Below are 20,518 nucleotides of genomic sequence, written 5' to 3'. Positions count from 1 at the left end.
AAATTCCACTGGGCTATTGCAACAACAGGCGCACTAGGAACACTGTCTTTGGAGAACAGGAAACAACTCCTCTGCTAGTCACAGGCTTGCAAGGTTTAAAAAGCACCTACTCATCCAAATGGATGCTCTCTCCCTTGCCACAGTTTGCAATTCAGAGTGCGGGCTGCCCTGAAGACAAACAGTTCCACGGCTCTGAGAGCAACATCACGGAGTTCAATTTGTAGTTGCTTTCTCTCAACATTTGCCACTTGGTCACCTCTCCTTGGCAGGAGCACACTGCGTCTCAAAGATCAAATAGCTAAACACTTGCATACATTTAAAACACATTTAACCTTTCCTACCCAAGACCCCGAGCCCACTACAAAACAGGATCTTAGAATCCATTGCCTCCACTTGCTATCTATCTCCCTTGTTTCTTCTGTCATTTGCTGGTTAAAAACAAAGTCAATCATGTTTTCTATATCAATTTCTCTCTTTCCTGCCTCAGGCCAGAATATAAAGAGTGGAAGTTTGACTGTTTGACAATACCAATAACAGAAAAATTAAATATTGCCCCCTAAAGAGATATCAAAGCTATTTTAAGAGCCAGCATATCTGTCTAGATATTAGAGACAATAAAAAGTAACTATTTCCTTCTAGTATCCTAACATTTCAGTATTTCCTAATCATAAAGTTTCTGTTTTAATCTTGGAACCAAATGACCTTCATTAAATGACCTGGAATAGATTACTTACTTCTACTAGCCTTAAGACCCTCTTTCATTATCTGTTTGAATAACAGCTTTAGGAAGCTGAATGCAGACAAATGTTAATGCTTTTACACATTTTTTAAAAGCAGTTTTATTCTATTCTCAAATGACACACAGGTCACTTCTAATGATTGCTTCCCCCCCAAGCTAATTTCAAGGCTAAAATCTTGCCACAACCATCTCTCTTGGAATTGTATTCACCAACACAAAGTGTTTTCAAAAGAGACCAGAAAGGATCAGGATTTTAGCTTGTAAATATAGACAAATTAATCCACCTCTATGGCTTTAATTTCTTCTTTGTCTTTATAAGAAAAGGGATGGGGAATTGGATGGCTACTTCCCCTTCTATCTCTAACATTGAAGGCCTTTGTGATTTATTCTTTCAAGGTCAAGCTTACTGTGGTTTTAACCATGACAATGAGTTCCTTTAATAAACTCAGCTATGTCGATGTGTAATGAAAGAAGGTAAATAGGTATGTGCAGGTATGATGTAAACTGAAATGATTTTGAAATGTAGGAACATTCCCACCTCCCCTGCTCTCTATCCCTGAGAGAGAGACCATGATTATGGACTATGAGAGAGGAGGAATAATGGCTTATGAGAAGCCAGCAGAATTGTCCCTTTGAAGGAGAAGGGACTTGAGATGCCCAGAAAAAACACTGTGTGATTGGCTGTCTCTGAATTCTAGAGGCAACTTTGCCCATAAAAATCATACATTCTAATCTTTGGTCTCTCATTTTGTCTTATATGACTACGTATTTCCAGTATCATGGCCTGTTTTAGTGCTATGCCATAAACTTCATTTCATAAGCAATTTTTCATATATTATTGCATAGCTTAATATATAGAACAGTGCTCCTTGTATTTGATTCAGAGATCACAACTAATATGCAGCAGTATTGATTGCTGCTAAGTTTTTTGTCATAGACCAGAAGTATCTGTTCCACTTCCATAATTTTAAGCAAGAGAAAGAAAGAAAGAATTTAATGAAAGGAAAGAAACAGAAAATAGCACAGTTGTAAATATTTAGCCAGGAAAAACATGTGATTAAAAAAAAACATGCAGCTGTCTCCTTAGAAAGCTAATTACAGAAATATCATATGTTTTTGTAAAATAATCTCCAATATCAAAAATGAGAAATGTTGGACTCTGGGAATGAGATAAATTCTGTTTCCCATGGCAAGGTATTTCAGACCTTGTGATCATGGATATCAAACCTAACACTCAACTGATGGAGAAGAAAAGAAAGAGCTTCCTCAGTTTCACAAATGCTGCTCTGATTAGCCTAGAAGGGTTGCAAATGAGCTAACCGCATGCTGCTTAATAACAAAAGTAAAAAGTAAATGGTCTACCATTAACTGAGTGTCCACTCAAAGTAAGGCATTGTCAGACATATGAGTACAGTATTGCTCTTTCTCACAACTGTACCCAGTTAGTAGTTGGCAAGAGGAATGAATGCATGCTTTTTTTTTTCTCTTCTTTTTTTTTTTTTTTATTGTTGGTCGTTCAAAACATTACACAGTTCTTAATACATCATATTTCACAGTTTGATTCAAGCGGGTTATGAACTCCCAACTTTACCCCGTATACAGATTGCTGTATCACATCAGTTGCCCTTCCATTGATTGACATATTGCCTTTCTAGTGTCTGATGTATTCTGCTGTCAGTCCTATTCTCTACTATCCCCCCTCCCCCCCCTCCCCTCCCCTTTTCTCTCTCTACCCCTTCTACTGTAAATCATTTCTTCCATTTGTATTATCTTGTCTTACCCCTCCTTTCCTCTTATATATCATTTTGTATAACCCTGAGGATCGCCTTCCATTTCCATGCGATTTCCGAAGAGCTTGAGAAGAAGATTTACATTAAACAGGGATGAGAGGTGGGAGGGAAAGGGAGTGAAAAGGGAAATCGCATGAATGCATGCTTTTGAAAAATATTCAAATACCAATATTGTACGACACCCTCCCTGTAGCCAGTAAGCCAGAGCTCGGCTTTTCACACATTATGGCACACCAAGTGCTATGCCACAGGTTCACGAGAATAAATATCTCCAGAACCAGAACCAGAATCGTAGCCTGTTGACCCCAAGCCTGGAGCAATTGCGACACCACCGGTGTGAACCTCCTCTCTGTGCTTATCTTGCCAGTTGTCCCAGGCTGGCTCCCGGCCTGAACTGGTAGTGTTATTGCCCTCTCCTCCTTAGACCTACACTTCATGTAGAATACTGAGTCATTCCAAGCCAAATCTTAAACATATTTTGCTTGAAATCTTTCCAAACTCTGACGTGGTATTCTATTTGATCTTCAAATCTAGCCTGGGGTTTCTTTATCTCACTAGTATGCGGCATTTCCCCATGCCCAATAACACAAGCCTGAACTACAGTACTTTCCTCACTATTGGTTCCTATATATTCACTATATCAGAGCTAGAGGCAAACCTATGCAATAGTATGTCTCAACTTTTCAACCTGAATATCTCAAAAACTGTCACTAAACAATAATCCTTTTTATTTCTCTTTTGGGAATTCCAATGCTTAATCAAATTCTCATTTCAACATGGTTTTAAATATAAATAAAATATAAACTTATTTTAAAGTAAACTATCTTCACATTAGTTTATCCCATTCACTCTTCCCATTAGCATGGAAAATATATGATAGGATCTTTTAAATTTAAAATGAAGAAAAGACAACCCTATACTTCTGCAGAGGATGTGTAAACACATATTGACTCATCCTTTTTTTCTCTGAGCAGTTTAACCTCCGTCTCTGGGATGGGAGTTTCTGGTTCTCTTTGACAGGATGTCTGTCACATCCTGTGTCGTTTTGTTAATGGTTCAAGTGTAGGAGGCAATTAACTTCTCAAAGATATTTTCTTTTATTAAAAATAAGCACTAGAAAGAAGATTAAATATGTCATAATGAACTACAGTTGTCTTTAAACTGCTTATGTGTCCCAACCAAAACAGCCCTGAACCTGCCATCATAATCCCCTGCAAGCACTGATTCCCATGCACCAAACACTCGCGACAGCACCCTTCCCATTGGCTCCTGGATAAGATCCAAAGTTCTCATGATGGAGCCTAAGGCTTACCATATACCAGCATCCACATTCTACTGCCACCATTTCCACCACTTGTTCACAGACCCTCGCTTTAGTAGTAGCGTCTACACGATATTCCCTGAAACCAACAATTCCCCTGAGGCTTTGTGTAACTCCACGCCCTGCCTCAGACGTGGCCATTTCTCTGTTCTGCTTTTCTAGGTCCTATTCTTCCTGTAATTTCCTTTTCTATAACAAAGTCACTTCCTTAGCCAGGAAACCACGGTGTGCAGATCACAGATCACTTCTGCTTTACCTCCCAACCAGACCAGCCAGTGTCCTAAAGAGAGTACGAGCCCTGGGCCAGACAAACACGAAGTACAATCCTGATCTTCTCACTGGCTATCTACGCAGCCATAGAAGGACTTCATTTCTCTGAGCCTCAAGCTTTTCCACCGCAGGACAGAGATAACACACATCATGTTATTAAAAATAATCTGAAAGACTACCTTGACCCCAAACTCTATCCATGAGTTAGATTTTTTTTTTCAAAAAGCTGTTTTTATTTTTTAAAGAAAGCCTTTATATTTTAAAATTAGGCAAAAATTCCAAAAGCCATCTGGGAGTAAACCTGCACGCTCCTATTTTGTATCAACTCAATAGCTTCATTTCTGGAAAAAGTAAAAAACAAAATGTTAAAATATGTGATGCCAGCCACTAGGATCAGGACCTTGTTTGTCAGATTTCATAAAAGGGTTTCTTGGTAAGATAGTGAACTTAGAAATAGATGACTGCAGTGGAAATACAAACAGTCCATCTATTATATCAGCACTGTCAGCCAACTGTGTCACAATGACAATATGGGTGTGGGCATACAAATATTTGGTTCAGAAGAAAAACAAATAATCTGCCAAGACATTCATTCCGATCATGATGTGTGAGCATACTGTCACCTGAGGGAGGCTGCACACTATAAAATTAAAAAAAAAAAAAAGCAATTCTCACCATTTCATGAAGCTTTTAACTACTAATAATTGGGCACTCTGCTGATGGTGCAGAACAACTTTTCAAGCTGATTAATAGGTCATGTGTGTAGAAAAGGCACCCCTCGTTCATAAAACAATTCTGTTAATCCTCTGTTCTTTCAAAGATTGCAAAATGTTCTAATCTTTGAAGAATATACATTTTGGTTACAGATGGTGCTTGTATATTATTTGTTGAGCTCATTAACAATTTTGAATTTCACATATTTTATCCTCACAACCCCAAGAGAACCATAATATAGGGATTATTATCTTCCATTTAAAAGTGGCAAACAAAGGATTCGGAAGTAATTCAGAGGTCTGTCCAAGGTCAAACAGCTTGTTAGGAAGAGGCAGGATTAGAATTTTGAATTTTTCTGAACCAGTGCTGTTTTCAAAGACTCAGTAAGCAAATATGTTTGGAGTTCATAAAAATGAAGGCCATCTTTTGGTTCACTTTAGGAGGTTATATTGGTAATACAGTTTTGACTTGTGCCCAGACAAATTCAAGAATTGCTGATTTTCCTAAGTTTCCTATTTTTCCTGACTGTTAAAACTGAGTCAACATTAGAATAACTAGAACAAAATTATCAAAATTATTTCTAGGAATGGCATGTGTGAATATAAGACCCGATAGCATCTTGTCTCTGTTCTAAAGAACAACTTATAACATTATTCTGTCTCAGTGAGAATCTTAAACAACACTGAAATTGAATGAATGTCCAAGCAGCCAGTGGTCTACAGACTAGATTTTGGTGGTCTAAGTACTTTTTCACCAAGTATGAGCCAGAATGTAAAAATTTACTTCTGAGCCACATTTTTGGGCACAATCACCTGACTTTGAAATAAATACACACCTAATGAAGAGTGAAGGTAGCTCATTTGTGTAAATAAGAATATGGATGAAGGGAGCTACAAATGTGTGAATGGAAAAGCAGGAGTCAATCTAATGACTGACAATCCTTGTTAGGGAGCTACTTCCTTTCAGATAAGAGCAGATCAAAAAGCAGAGTCAATGTTTGAATACACACAATAGGTCAGACTCCAGAGATTCTACCTCTGGAATCTCTGATATGCTTATTAATTCCTCACTTGGGTTACACCTATTGCAGTCAAAGACATTTGATGCACATTGCTTATGCCCTGCAATCAAAAATTTAATTGAGGTGAAACTGGTGATAGCAGCTGGAAGGTTACGGGTCAGTCTAGCCAAGAGAAGAATATGGGCAGCCCAGTTCAGGGAAGCTGTAGCCAGTTTTTCATCTTTTATGAGAATTAAGCGTTTAAAGACATTACAAAGGAAATCGTACATCTGGTTGAAACTAGATTAGATGATCTCCAAGACCCCCTCTAATTCTGAAATTCTAATTCTTTCTACTCATCTCACCTATTGGGGTTTGTTATTTTTGGCTAAAGGGAATAGAAACACAGGGTAAAATTAAATTAGCCATTGTTTTTGCTCCTAAAACAAGTTTATTATTTTGGACTCAAAATATAAACTTCAGTAAGCCTAAAATTAGAACTTAGAAATATGAAAGGAAGTAAAACATTCAAAAACAGTGCCCTTCAAATTTTGCCTCACAATGGTATTGGAATCCTGGGGGGGCGGGGGAGGTAAATGGCTTCCACAAAGCACTTGAAGGATTAATATCTGTCTTCTCCGATTACCCCATGATAAAATATTCTAATATAATCCTATAATTTCTGCACCACTTATTTGACACTTCAGCCTTACATGAACAAACTGTCTTGGAGCCAAATGTATTTTTTATGCATATGTGAAGCTGAGAAATGCAAGAATTTTGATCCCAAGGTACATCAACCACGCGTTTCATTAGGGAAAAATTTTTAGACTGAACAAAAGCAAGAAAAGCCACTTGATGACCTTCTCTCTGAACTGGAATCATTTCACCTCGGTAACATCTGGCCAAACACTGGCCTTTTGTCTGCCACAGTGCCCACCCTTGTATAATTATACTCCTATTATGGAGCACATTTAAAAGAGGATTTACCAAACTTTCTGCCTGTTTTCAGGAGAAAAGTACAAAATAGAAGAGTTTAACAGTGTCATGTTTTAAGATGATCCTCGTGATGCCTGTCTTCCTTAATAAAAGAAGGGCTCATTTTGCCAAAGGGAAAATCTTTGTAAACTTGGCTACAAATTCAGTTTTACAATATATATTACTTGTTGAGCTCATTAACATTTTTGAATTTCACATATTTTATCCTCACAAGCTCAAGAGAACTATAATATAGGAATATCACTGTCTATTTAAAATTGGTAAGCCAAGGTTCAGAAGAAATTTGCCTCATAATGGGCTTGGAATCCTTAAGCTCTTCTACTAGGAGACCTCAGTTTTAAAGAATTTCATTTGGCAAATACATCTACAAATTAAATCTGTTTAATAATCCAGATCTTTCTATATGCATTTATTCTCAGTGATGTAACTTTTTTGAAAATTAGTTTACATAACTTTAGAACATGTATCACCTGAGGATTTGTAGTAGAAACTTTGGAAATATTCTAAGAATGCAGACCACATAACCTTGTAACAACATTAACAACAACAACAACAACAAAAATCACAGAATTTTACTATAATCCACACACAAGTTGTCAAAACATTATAGATTATTTTCTAGCAAGTTTAAACCTATTAAGATTTGTCTCATAGAAAACTGCAGCTTTTAAAAAATAACAAAATATAAGACAGAAGGACTTCAAATCAATCATTAGCCTTCTGTCATGCACCTTGGCTACAACACATTTAGGCAGATTTTTGTTTTGTTTTGCTGTGTTTTTAATCAGGTTAACAGTTTTATATGGCCTACAAGTAACAGTTTTATATTGCCTGTTATTTATAAGCCATATAAAGCAGTGTAATAAGGAATTAAAGAGTCAATAAGGAATGAAAACAAATACACTAAAACTCTTAAGACTGGGACGTCTGAAATGAATGCAAACTAGAAGATTGTTTTGGGACCACTTGGTTCAATCTGACCTCTCACACTGCCTTAAAGGTCTCCTAAGTGTTTTTCCCAACCAAGTTTCTCTTTTTCTAAGTTATCACTGGTACAAGGTGTGATGACTTTGAGGCATCAATTAATATAAATTGGAAGCAGGCAAAGTATTAATTAAACATGACACTCTGATTATTTAAACCTTCTATTAAAGTTGATTATTCAGAGCATGTTGATAGCCTGCTCTTCAAAAATGACTGATGATATCAAGCTTTACTGACTTCCTCTAAGTCTACTATTTCCAAGTCTTCAGAACAGAAGGAATAAATGAAGTGAGAAGAACACGGGGAACAAGTCTAATAGACAGACTGACTAATCTCAGACCCCCAAGGTCAAAGCAAAGCAATTCATTTCTTAGCTTTCATCAACACAAGACATGATTTATCAATCTAAGAACGGGACTATAAACATACATCTTAATTATATGTTCTTTGCACTGTATAACTTTTCAAATAATGGGTTGTATATTCAAAGAAAATGTCATAAGGCAAAACTCAATATATTTGCAAAAACACTGTTAATTTTTTAAAGTATATATTCAGTCATTATTACTATACAAGCCATTTGGAGAAACAATGGCATTTTTTAAATTTAGATATTCCTTGGGATTCTATGACCTTCACGTTATAAACTTTAGACATTCATATCCTTCAAAATACTAATCTTATTCTAATACATTCAAATGTGGAGACAGTCACCATGCTATAGATAATTATTAAAGGTAATATCCTTATGTTATTATAAAAGTTCAATGGCGATAATTATACTTGAAAGATTGCTATTTCCATAAATCCAAAGCTACTTTTGGAGAAAAAAAAATATTTTAAGGCCTGGGAAAACGTCTCAATGTTATAAATGTAATCACATGAACAGAGATTCTTATCCAAGTTCCTCTCTCTCTCTTGTTACAACACTGAGGGCAAGTTTTTAACAGCAACTCGGAAATTGTTTTATAGAGTAATGTTAGGTAATTTGAAAGATTTCTCAAAATGAAATTACATGTACAGGGTAGTCGATCAAGATTATGAAACTTGACTCTGCATTCTATGTATTTTAAATCACATTGCTATTTTCACCAACCTAAATTAATTACCACCTTTTCCATTAGGTCACGATTTGGGGGAGATTTTATGGCCTCCATGGAGGAGGATAGTGAAAGGTGTTGTATCGTTGGCTGATGATTCATTACACCAGCTGCCAGAAAGTTGCAAGTCGCAGCACACCTGGAAATGCAGGCTCGTGACTGATGGGGAAACACATTTATCTTGGCACGTCACAAAGGAGATGGGATTGTAATTATTCTCCCTCGTTACTAAAGGTATTTTGGAGCCATATCTACCTACAAAATAATACAAATTACGCATCTGGACTAGCTCCACATGATTGTACCATCTGTTCTTAACAGTCTACCCTAAATGTCTCCCCAAGTATTTTCTGTGTTTTAAAAATAAAATTCAGTTTTTAAAGACCTAAACTGATCATTAACATTGTCAGGAGATGTCATTTTCAAAATTAAGACTAATGCAAATGCTCAAACCCTGAGTTAGTTTGGTTGATAAATACATAACACAACATCAACCTTGACTGTATACTAAGGAGATTCTGTGCATTTCCTATATTTTAATTTTGAGAAAATAAATGTGTCAGCTAAGTTTTACACAAAATATTTCATGTAGGAACTAACTATTTGGGTTTTCAAATGTGAAAGAATGAAAAGTCAAAGGCTTCTCTCTTCAAGCTGTTTCTCTGTTGCTCATTACATTGACCTCAAAACTGAGATTCTTCCCTCTCCCCCCAAAGTCCCTTAGCTTAAGACCTTAAGAAAGTATATAAATTTAAAGGGTTCTAGATAAATTTCATGAAGTTTGTAAAAATGAAAATTTCCAGAAGTTGATAATATCTCATCTAATATAATCACAAGTAATAAACTCTGCTTTTACTGTTAGGTTTACATTTTTATAAAACTCATATAGCTCATGTTTTTCCTTTTAAAAGGTAGGCTTGTTTTCTCTAAATATAAAAATGCTAATGAAATCTGTACCCAAGAGTCAGAGAGATCAGGAAACGCATAGTCAACTTCAGTACTGAAAATGTAGTGTATAGGTTTCAATATGATATGCAATAATTTTTCATATTTCTTTCAAAACCACTAAAGAAAAATGTTTTCTTAGAATACTGAAACTTAGATAATACTATTATCTGAATAACAGTTTACCTTTCTCTAAAATAAGAATATATCAGTAACAGTAGTAAAAAGAATAATGTAGAGAAAAAGTGACAATCGATAATCTAAGTACTTGATACATATTGACTTACCAACACAACCAGAGAGGTACGTGCTGTTGTTCTGTTTTTTGAGATAAGAAAATTTCTTTGCAACAGAAAAACAAAACAAAACACTGAATCACATCACTATCACTATTCCTTAGTATTTGTATACATTGAATCATGGACATTATCAGTGTGAGAAACTAAGAAATGAAATTAAATTAAGGAAGAAAAGAATTAAAGAGAATTCTTGACTGGCAAGGCACTCTGATAGAATATATCCAAAATTCAGATAATAATAATGGCAGAGAGAGTTTAAAAATATACTTGATGTACACATTAGTAATGTATACATGGCAAATAAAATTAAAGTAACACTAAAAAAGAATTTGAACTACATCTCTGAAGTACTATTGTAATAAATGTTATGTTGTAGGTCTATAAACCTACAATTTGCCATGTTTTTCCATAATAAATATTCCCTTACATTAGATTTTAGAAGTGCGTCTCTTTAAAATGTTTTCAGATTCAAAAGTCACAGTCCTAATACAGTTATTTCTTTCACATACGGGAAATCTAATAAATATTTTATGTAAAATCTAGTTAAGAGCAGTCTTTTCTCTGTGTCTCCACTTATATACTAATAATTCTCAAGTACTTCACCTATTTTTTTCTGTAAACATTAGATTTTATTGTCATAAGTTAGTTTATCATTTCCAGGTAATGTTAAAACGGGTTCCTGGTAAATAGTGTGTTCTCTGCCTTCAATTCCAGTTATAAATATGACAATACTATAATAAGTTGGTCACATGTCTGAATAAAGTAGCTTTCTCCACAATTATATTACATATTGGTTTGCACAACAGTTGAGCCAATCATATTGAAGCATCCTGTTAGCATTCATTGCTGGCTGTGTCTGACATCCTTCACCTGGCCAGATCTACCTCCTGACAGCCATCTCCCAACAGTTTACTACCTCCCAATACACCAGGTGCCAGAATTCCTTGGTCCATCTTATCTGCATTGACCCTTAGGCATCTTCTCTGATGTCCAGGTTATTTCATGCGGACCTGCCTTTGTACTTGCTCCTTTTCCTAGAAGTCAAGCAACCTCTACCCCCTTCTCTTTCTCATTAGTTACATGGGAAACTCTTACTAATTCATTCAAGACTCTGCATTAGCAGCATCCCTCCAGATAGGGTCAAGTACTTGCTCCTTTCTTCTCTGCCACACCGAAGAAGTACCCTACTATGGTATCAACCACACTGCTACCTTTACTTGTTTACAGCTTTGATTCATTAAATAGAAAATAAAATCTTCAGAGACAAACCTCATTTATCATGGAAGATGCCTCAACATGGTTGGAGCACAGCAGGTATTGAATAAAAGTAAGATGAAATTAAATAACTTTAGAGTTTATATTTTGCATGCTGCTTATTATTTTTCCCTCTTTTCTCCATAAATTTGCATGTTGTTTTTCTGTACAAAGTCAAATGTTTATGCACAAAGCATAATATTAATTCATACTTCTTATCCTGTGTTAGAAACATTATGTAAATCACCATTCAATCATCCAATCATCACATTGTTATTTAGAAAGAAAAGGTAAAATAATGATTCAGGTCTCCAAATTCACAAGTTCCTATGATATGCTACATGTATTTTCATGCTTTTATAACTCTTTTCCATTAATTACATTATTTTATTTAATCAAATAGTTATGAAAAAAAGAACATGTATTACTAGAAATAAGAACTTTTTGAGCTCAAGCTACACTTGCGTCTGAGAGTTAATATCAAGTTCATTGTATGTGTTTATGTAAGACAGGTTACTAAGATACAACTCTATTCTTTTTTAGGTTATAAGGAAATAGTATTGGATATATAATTTATAATTAAGTTATTTACACATAATTTATGATAAAATCAAATAAATTGTATGTGCCTAAGATAATGTCAATGACATTGGTGGTGAAGATGATCGTGGTAACTGGCCCCCACTAAACTCTCTCTTTGGCTCTGCTTTTTCAACTAGGTAATCTTACATTTTATTCCTCATAAAAATTTCAGAGTAAATATGGCTACTTACTTTTCAGGGTTGTCTACTTCTTCAGTAACAAAATTGAGGTAAAACCTAAAAGCATACAAATTAGCAACTATTAATATATTTTACCACTGTAATCCAAAGTTTCACATTTTAAATATTTAAAATTGAACACAGATTATGAAAACTTCATTAAAAATACTTATAGTATGATGAAAATATCTAGCAACAAAAACCCATAGATTATTTTTTCTATAAGCCACACGTGAAGTGCATCTAACTTTAACAGTAGGGATCTGAGAGTGGAAAATTCCGTAGTTTCTCTGCAGTGCAAGCACATGGGAGCCAGGGGTGGAGTTAAGCCCAGCCTGGGAGGTCAAAGGGAGATTTTTAGAGGACGCATCCCCCAACCTGAGCTTCAAGAACTCTTAACATTTAGGCTGGGTGCAACGGTGCACACCTGTAATCCCAGTGACTCCAGAGGTGAGGCAGGAGGATCCCAAGTGCAAAACCAGCCTCATCAATTTAGCAAGGCCCTAAGCATCTTAGCAAGACTCTGTCTCAAAATTAAAAATAAAAAGGGTTGGGGGTGTGGCTCAGTGGTTAACACCCCTGGGTGGTAGCCCTGGTGAGGAGGCGTGAGGTCTTCCCGGCTGAGTACAGAAATGTGTCAGGGTGGTTATGCCCAATGACAAGAGCAACAGTCTAGTATTCTGCAGTTCTTGTGCGGCAGAGGAAATGGGAAGAGAACTTATAAGACGGCCTTTGCCCCCTCCAAATTCAGAAGGGGAGACATATATCAAAACTTACATTGCTATAAGACAGTAGCATTTCTAGATTTAGGGAACTGTTATTGACTTCCTAGACAGAAACACAGTGTACAAGTTGGAACCACAAATGGTAGAATAATATACATTTCAAAACTTCGGGGGGGGGGGGAGGGGGCCGGTAAATTTCAAATGTTCTACCACAAAAATAATATTTGAGGTGATGAATATGTCAATATGCTCCATTTAATTATTCCACATAGTATTCATAAATAATAACATCACTTTATAGCCCATAAATATATACAACTCTAATTGTCGATTTGTAATTAAAAAATAAAAATGTGATAAATCCTCAATTCACACATCTTCCTTTCAGGTTAATATGTCCCAAATAACCTCACGTCGCAGGACTGTTCTCATTTTTTTTCACATAGGCCTGTTAATTTCAGGCACATCCATAGTCTTTGCACCATAAATCACCAACTAAAGAGCAGGAGATTTTGTACATTTTTAAATCCACAACACTTTCTGGGTCTTTTTCCATGAGAAGAAATATTCTGGGCATACAGTAGGTTCCTTTCAAGCTCCACAGGATTGCAAGTATTACCCAAATGTCAGGGCCCTGGGGAAATTTCCTTCACTCTATGACTCCCTCAATCCCATATGGGATTGTCTAGCATTCGAATCCTGGAGTTTGTTTTGTAATCTGAACTGACTGCTAGCCAGCCTTTAAAGCCCTCATAGTTCTTTATTTGGTTTTCACAATGTAAGGCTGAGGCCGATTCCATCATGAAGTAAGCATGGTAGACGACTAGACCATGGAAATGGGAAAACTAAGGGACCATTAAGAAAAGAAAAAGAACTAAACAAACAAAGAACTCGCTATCTCTTCATTTAACTAGGAAATCATGTTTTCAACCTACTCCTGATATCTTATTTTGCAGCAGGTTAAAAATAACTTTTTACATGGGTACCCAGGAGCACAGCTCTTGATGTACAAATTCTCTACATTCTAAAATTGATGGCTGGAATATTAGCCCATCAGCTAATGTGCTTACCTCACAGCCTAAAAGAAAGAAGAGGAAACCTGTCTTGCTCCATCTTCATGGAAACCTTATCTAAATTCTCAAGTAGGAGTTGACGTTCAAGGTGAAGCTGCCAGCAATTGGAAGGACTAGGCTTTAAGTAGTTCTGTTTGAAACACTGAGAGAAGAGTAGCGATAAAGGCGATATAAAAGGTCAGTAGCCAAGACATTTTTTTAATGACTAGAAAGTTAAATTTCTAAAAATAGAGGTTGTCATTATACTAGGAAAGCGAGCAACAGTCAGTGCATATATCTGGAATATGTTCTCTGAGAGAGATTTGATGTGCTTGTTATAAGCCTCAGGCAATAGGAAGTACAGGAAGAAAATGAAAAAAAAATCACACATGAAGAACTGTTTCTAGATTTCTTATGTCAAAGATGGCCAGTTTCTTCTTAAAGGTTGCTTTAGAGACGAGTCTTTTCCAACAATATTAAAGCAAGAAGGGGAAACAGTTATGAAGAAAGAATTTAACTTCAAATGTTTTCCATGATTCCAGAGAACAGCAGAGAGGAGGAGAGGGCAGGAGAAGGGAAAGGAGGAAAGATCTGGGGCAGGGAGTGGAGGAAAAGAAGGAGAACGCTTCTTATTTTAGTCCAAACATCACATCCTGTGGGAAATTGGCCTTTATGCTCTGTGATCTCCAGCCCTGAGTCCACAGAATTCTTGGGCATTCCATCTCCTCAAAGCCCCCAGAGATGCTCACAGAATCTATTGTTCAGCTTTTCCATGATTGTGCATAAAAGGCTCTGTAATGCCAGCAGCACATTCCAATACCCAACCATGTGAATTATTTTTAAAAGAAGCTTATTCTGTAGATTAGATTTGACACAATGGTACAAAATAATCCCAGCAGGTGCTTTAGAAAGTCTAAGTCCATTGAGGATAAGCTTTAAAAGGGAGGAAAAAAAGACAACTGAAAAACTACTTTCTGGCTCACGGTTTAGGAAAAAAAAAAAAAATCCCACCAAGCAATATTTAACTTTGGATCAAGATATGGGATTGAAATTGGTTTGGTTCCCCAGAGCCACAGGGGGACTGGCAGATGTGTTTCTCTGAATGCAGATATTGGCAACCGTATTAAAGTTGTTCTGACCCAACTCTGTGACCTCGCTGGGTTAATGATTTCTTTTCCCCTAATCATGTTTCTGTGAAGAAGTTTTCATCATTCTGGAAAGGTTCTGTGCTCCTCAGAGCCCAAAGGTGATTCTATTCAGGTTCTCCAAGGTTCCGAGGCGTCTTTTTCCTATTCAACTGCTCAGAGCCGAGCAAGGTCCCCAGGACAACAGTGGTCTTGCTGCTTTTCCGGACAGGCTAAGAAGCTGGCCACTAACCTTGGTGACAATAGATGCTTTGCTTCTGTCTGCCTCATCTGCAATGCCTCCTTTTTTTTTTTTTTTTTTTTTAGTTAAACATTGTCCCAGCAGCAATATAGGAAGTGGCTCATTTATGGTCCCCTATTTACGATTCTATGTCTGAGTCGTTTAAGACTCGCATGTCGAGCCACATCAGGAAAGATGGAGCTGTCATATGGTAGGACTCACATTTAGAAAGTGAATCAATGCCTCTCTATTTGGGAATTTTTTTAGCCTCTGTCTTCTCCACTTGCATCTGATAGTTACTTTTCTTCTAGAATTCCAAACCAATAGACTATTTTCCTAAACACAGCATCCTTTTTTTCTCAGACTGATAGCTGTACATCAGCCATCAGAGCACTTCTACCCTCTCCCGAAAGCAGGGTTCAGATGGTGTAGCCACCCATTACAGAAGCACGGTCACTCTGTCTCCTACATTGAAATCCTGGACTTATTTTCCAACACTGTGATTGAACCCTCAAGAATATGAGGAAAATCGGGAGCTTCTTCCTCTTTCAAATAGGGAGTAGACAAAAGGATTCTCTGATGAGAGTATAAAGCTTTTCAGAAAACACTTCCATCCTGTAAACAGAGTCATATTTGGGGTTTGGCATCAACAAAATTCAATATTAATCAGATAATTAGAAATGAAAAGACTCTTTATACATGGACAAATCTGTTGGCCCCCAAAAGCCTCAGAAGTGGAGGGACCTGGCACCACATAAAGCAGGTGACCAGAATATTGAGCCGGGTGGTGGAGGAGTGAGGAGAGAAGTCTTTTAAGATTCCGTGGGAACAGATGCAGGGGACTCACAGGCAAGAGACCTCCATTCAACAGAATTAATCAAATCTCTCTGGTGATGATCTCCACATTCCACATTCCTGACAGAGTACCACCAGGCTCCCGGCGCCTGGCTGAGGCTGAAAGCTTTTGCCAGCTCCCCACTCCACGCTGAGGCTTCCAGAGACCCTCAGAGTAGCGTGGCGGCTGCCCCAGGCCACTAGCTCTCACTGAGGCTGAATAGACAGGGGAGAGTCGATTCAGCCTCTAACCCTGTGATCACACTCGGTTCTTTTCTCTGCCTAGCACCACATTGTGCTTTGGACAAATGTAAAAGGACTTCAAAAACACTGAGTGATTAATGCTTACACACAATGACTGTAAAAATATTCTGGGAATATACAAATATTTTCACACTGGTCTCCGAGCTACAATCTTCAAACAACCTTCAATCATATTTTGCTTCAAAGCCATGCTCAAGTCTTAAGTCGCTATACGCTCTTCCTTTTCCTCTAATGCCATGTTTTCATAATTCAGTGAGATTAGTAGGTACATTTATTTTGAAATACCTTTATATTTCCCTGCATTTGATGCAAGTTAGGAGCCTAAAAGCTTAAAGAAACAAAAGGAAGTTATATTTGTGTTTGAAATGTGTTTACTTAATTTTTGAGCTAGTGAAGTTTCCTGGTATTATTTTGTAGGTCCTAGAACATTCTTATAGCTAAAGTTGTCTCTTAGTGTTATAAATAAGTAAACAAAATGGTGCCATGATCTACTCCAAAACAATGAAAGTTAATCTTACCACACTGTTTTGGATGTTTAAATGTTTGTTTTGTGTTTTTTTTTTTTTTTGGTGGGGGGTGCCTACAGGGCTTTCTTAAAACTGCCATTTCAATTAAAGCTTACTAGATAAATAAAATTTAGTTAGGGAAAGTTCCATACTGATTCATGAGTATTGTTATCCAATGCCCCAATCAAAGGAATCATATCTGCTATCTGCGGCAACATGACTTTAATCATCTTTGTAGCATACTTTTATTTTCAGATGTTGGGGACATTCTGATGAATTTCTAGGGTCCACTAAAATGTTACACATGTTCTGGTACAGATGATTTTATTGTCTTGGTTTCTCCCTTCCTGCCTTTAGGAAACCATTTTGTAACCTCCTGGGAATGCCTCATTTATTTCTGTATCAGAATTTTTTTTCTTTCTCAGGAGAAAGTAGAAAAAAGTTCATTAATCACTATTTGTAAATATCCTTGGAGCTTCAGCTGAAAGACCTTTTGACAAGCCAAGTTCTAATCTTTAGTACCTAATGGCACCGTTCTGTCCCCACGGATACATAATTATAAGTGATTTATGCTGGCTCTTAAGACCCAGTATTTGTTTGTTTCTTGTGACACTGGGCTAAATCTGGCAGTGACCTTGATGGTGTTGGGGCTTAGAAAACAATACCCGAAACTCTGAGCCTTGGCAGGCTGAGTGCTCTCAACTGAAGGAAACAAACAGCCACAGAAGTAAGATCTCTCTGACCTCTTCCCACCCTTCTTTCTTGGGTTTCCTTTCCTTCCAAGGCCAGCCATAAAAATGACAATTCTTTTCTCCAAGGGGGATCCCAGGCTCCTCTCCTCCCCCCAGACAAGCCAGAGGATCTAGAAAATTACTCTAACTTCTGCCTTTCTGTTTAGGAGCTGGACATAAAGAAATGCCCTGATCAACTTTGTCTCATAGTAGATCACACAAGACTCTTGTTCCAAAGGGCTCCTTCTCTGAACCCTTGGGGAGGGCAGGGGCAGGGGATGCTATTTGGAGACTCCACGAAGAACCTGGATGGACAGGAAGGGCTCCCTGGGTTCCACTCTCCATCTATTACCATTACCTCAGGTACCAATAGACAGTTTTCCCTGAGTTTGGGGGTCTTCATTTCTGAGCACTCCCATGTCATCTTCAACTTTGGTTAAGTCACTTGACATGCCTTTCTCTTAACCTGTCTTCTGTCCTAGGTGTGTTGACCATGGTCCTCAAGCTCATTGAAGGGAAGCATCACACTTTTCCACTCCTCCAACACCAGCTTTGCATTAAGCCATGTGCAGGGTAGCCGGCCTCGTGCAGGGGACCGGCCAGACTTCTCATTTCAAGTACCATATAACACTGGAGCACCGCCACCCTCATTCGCCAGGCACCCTGCTCGACATTTAATCTAAGAACCTGAAGGAATCAATGGGCCATACAAACCATTCAAATCCAGAGAGATCAACCTACCAGCCAGCATAGGCATACATTCCGTAATAAAAAGCCAGGGGCAACCCCATAATACTGGCATCTCTTCCTGAAAAGGCATCTTGAAAGTGTTGGGTTTGCCCTGCAATTAGAATAGAAAGACTTTAGAGCTTTACAAAGAATTGGTTTTTATTTCTTCTAAGCATTGTCCCTGGGAAAAGAGACCTAGTCACTCACTCTCCACTTGTTGCCAACTTTACCTGTTAATACTGTACCCAAGCTAAAGAACAAGTCCCACAGGTACATTGATCACCACCCACACAATTTCATGTTTCTCTTCTAATCATGTCATAGCCAGGATGACATCTTAGAAACCAGCCCTTGTTTAAGAGAGCTCATACTTGGACCATGAAAGAAGACGGAAGGATTTTCTGTGAACTGTAGCTTTTAGGAGTGGGCTAGTTTGGTTTTTAGGATTCTAATGTTTGGGAAGAAATGCAAAGAAATATCCAAGGGTGTGCCTCCACTGAGGAGGCAGGGAGACACTCCAGAGTTGCTGTCCCATGTCTTTAACTTCCTGTTTGTCCCATGCAGACCATTAGACACCAGCCTCTGGAACAGGGGTTGGAAACTCTGCAGAACAAATCTGCCACACCAACCTACAAGCCTCTTTTTAAAATAAAGTTTTATTGGTGTACATCCATGCCCACTCATTTAAGTGTATCATCTGTGGCTTATTTCACTCTATGACAGCAGAATTGAGTAATTGCCACAGAGATTATGCTACCCACAAAATTGAAAGCATATCCTCGAGGGTCCTTATTGTTTATTACTATTGTAATTATTATTAATTAGAGGTACTGGGAGTTGAACTCAGGGGCATTTTACCACTGAATTAAGCTTTTTATGTTGAGACAAACTGTCCCTAAGTTACTGAGGCTGGCCTCAGCTTATGATCCTCCTGCCTCTACCTCTTGAGTAACTGGTATAGGTGTGCACTACCACACCTGCCTACCAGTTGCTTCTTTAAAGAGAAAGTTCATTAACATGGTCCCAACATCACAGTTTTCATTTAGAAACACTGAATTCTAAACTATGTTTTAACAAATTTTGCATTAACAAGAAGATTTTTGTTCATCACTTTTTTTTTCCTAATTTGAAAATTGCAGAGGATCCTTTTCTTGTTAATCTTTTATGTAGTTCAAAAATCAGAAATTCAGGGCTAGGGATATAGCTCAGTGGGTAGACTGCTTTGCTTTGCATGCACAAGGCCCTGGGTTCAATCCTCAGCACCACACACACACAAAAAAAAAAAAATCATAAATTCAAACTAATTTTAGTGAGCTGATATTTAAACTTTAGCAGAAAAAAAAATAGCAAATGAGATAACCTAAATGGGAAATGACTTTGTTTCAAAGTCAAAAATCCTTATATAAACAAACAAAAGTAGGTTGGAAGATGGTTGATGTAGAAGACATTCTCTTTCAAACCAAATCTCAGCTGTTGCTTGCACTGCCAGACAGGATGTTTATGATGACACACCGTGAGTGAGTTTGGGGACTCGAAACAGAGAATGCAGAGTTGTATGCTAAGCTATTTTCCCCCTCAAAGTAACCAGTTTCCAAATATAACTTATTTTTTTTTTAAATGATAGAGTGAATCAGAAATGCCTGTTTAACTAAGACATCTCTGTGTCCTTACAGAAAGAAAATACAAATACTGGAATTCAGACAAAAGCATCTGCTGAGCATACTTCTACCATGACGGGCCTGAAGGGACAGCAACACCCAAGAGCGCAGGACCAGATGAAAAGAAGAAACCTCTGCGGAGGCTGACACCCAGGCACAGGCCTTCAAAAGTGCCATTTTGTGAGTGCTACAAAAGAGAGGCATTTTATTTCTAAACTTCAGGAATATTCTGGCTGCATCACAGAGGTCTCGGGAAGATGAAAGTCACAATATTCAAAAGAAAGATCAACAAGTCCTCATAAGTGAATCCACAACATTCAATTATTTTCAGGATCTGATTAGAGTAAAAATGAATGTGCAATATGTGTCAGGGAAGTCGTTCTCCCCCTGCAGCCTCAGAGGAGTGAAAAAATATGTGATTGGTTTAGAAACAAAGAAAAACACGATTTTTTATAATTTTATAGTAATAGAGAAAATG

General features: G+C 37.4%; 1 protein-coding gene across 1 annotated transcript in view; it reads right to left on the bottom strand.

The window, feature by feature from the left end:
• The window catches only part of Slc7a11 (solute carrier family 7 member 11), a 71,596-nt gene that overhangs the window by 32,549 nt on the left and 18,529 nt on the right, over positions 1-20,518 (bottom strand). The window contains exons 5-6 of the mRNA XM_005327579.4: positions 18,395-18,494; positions 12,189-12,233 (exon numbers count right to left, since the gene is read on the bottom strand). Of these exons, the coding sequence (XP_005327636.2) occupies positions 12,189-12,233; positions 18,395-18,494 (145 nt within the window). The remainder of the gene's footprint in view (positions 1-12,188; positions 12,234-18,394; positions 18,495-20,518) is intronic.

The sequence above is a fragment of the Ictidomys tridecemlineatus genome, chromosome 9, assembly GCF_052094955.1.
Source record: "Ictidomys tridecemlineatus isolate mIctTri1 chromosome 9, mIctTri1.hap1, whole genome shotgun sequence".
Classification (NCBI taxonomy): Eukaryota; Metazoa; Chordata; class Mammalia; order Rodentia; family Sciuridae; genus Ictidomys; species Ictidomys tridecemlineatus.
The sequence above is the reverse complement of the archived record's forward strand: the minus strand, read 5'-3'. Positions and strand labels throughout refer to the sequence as shown.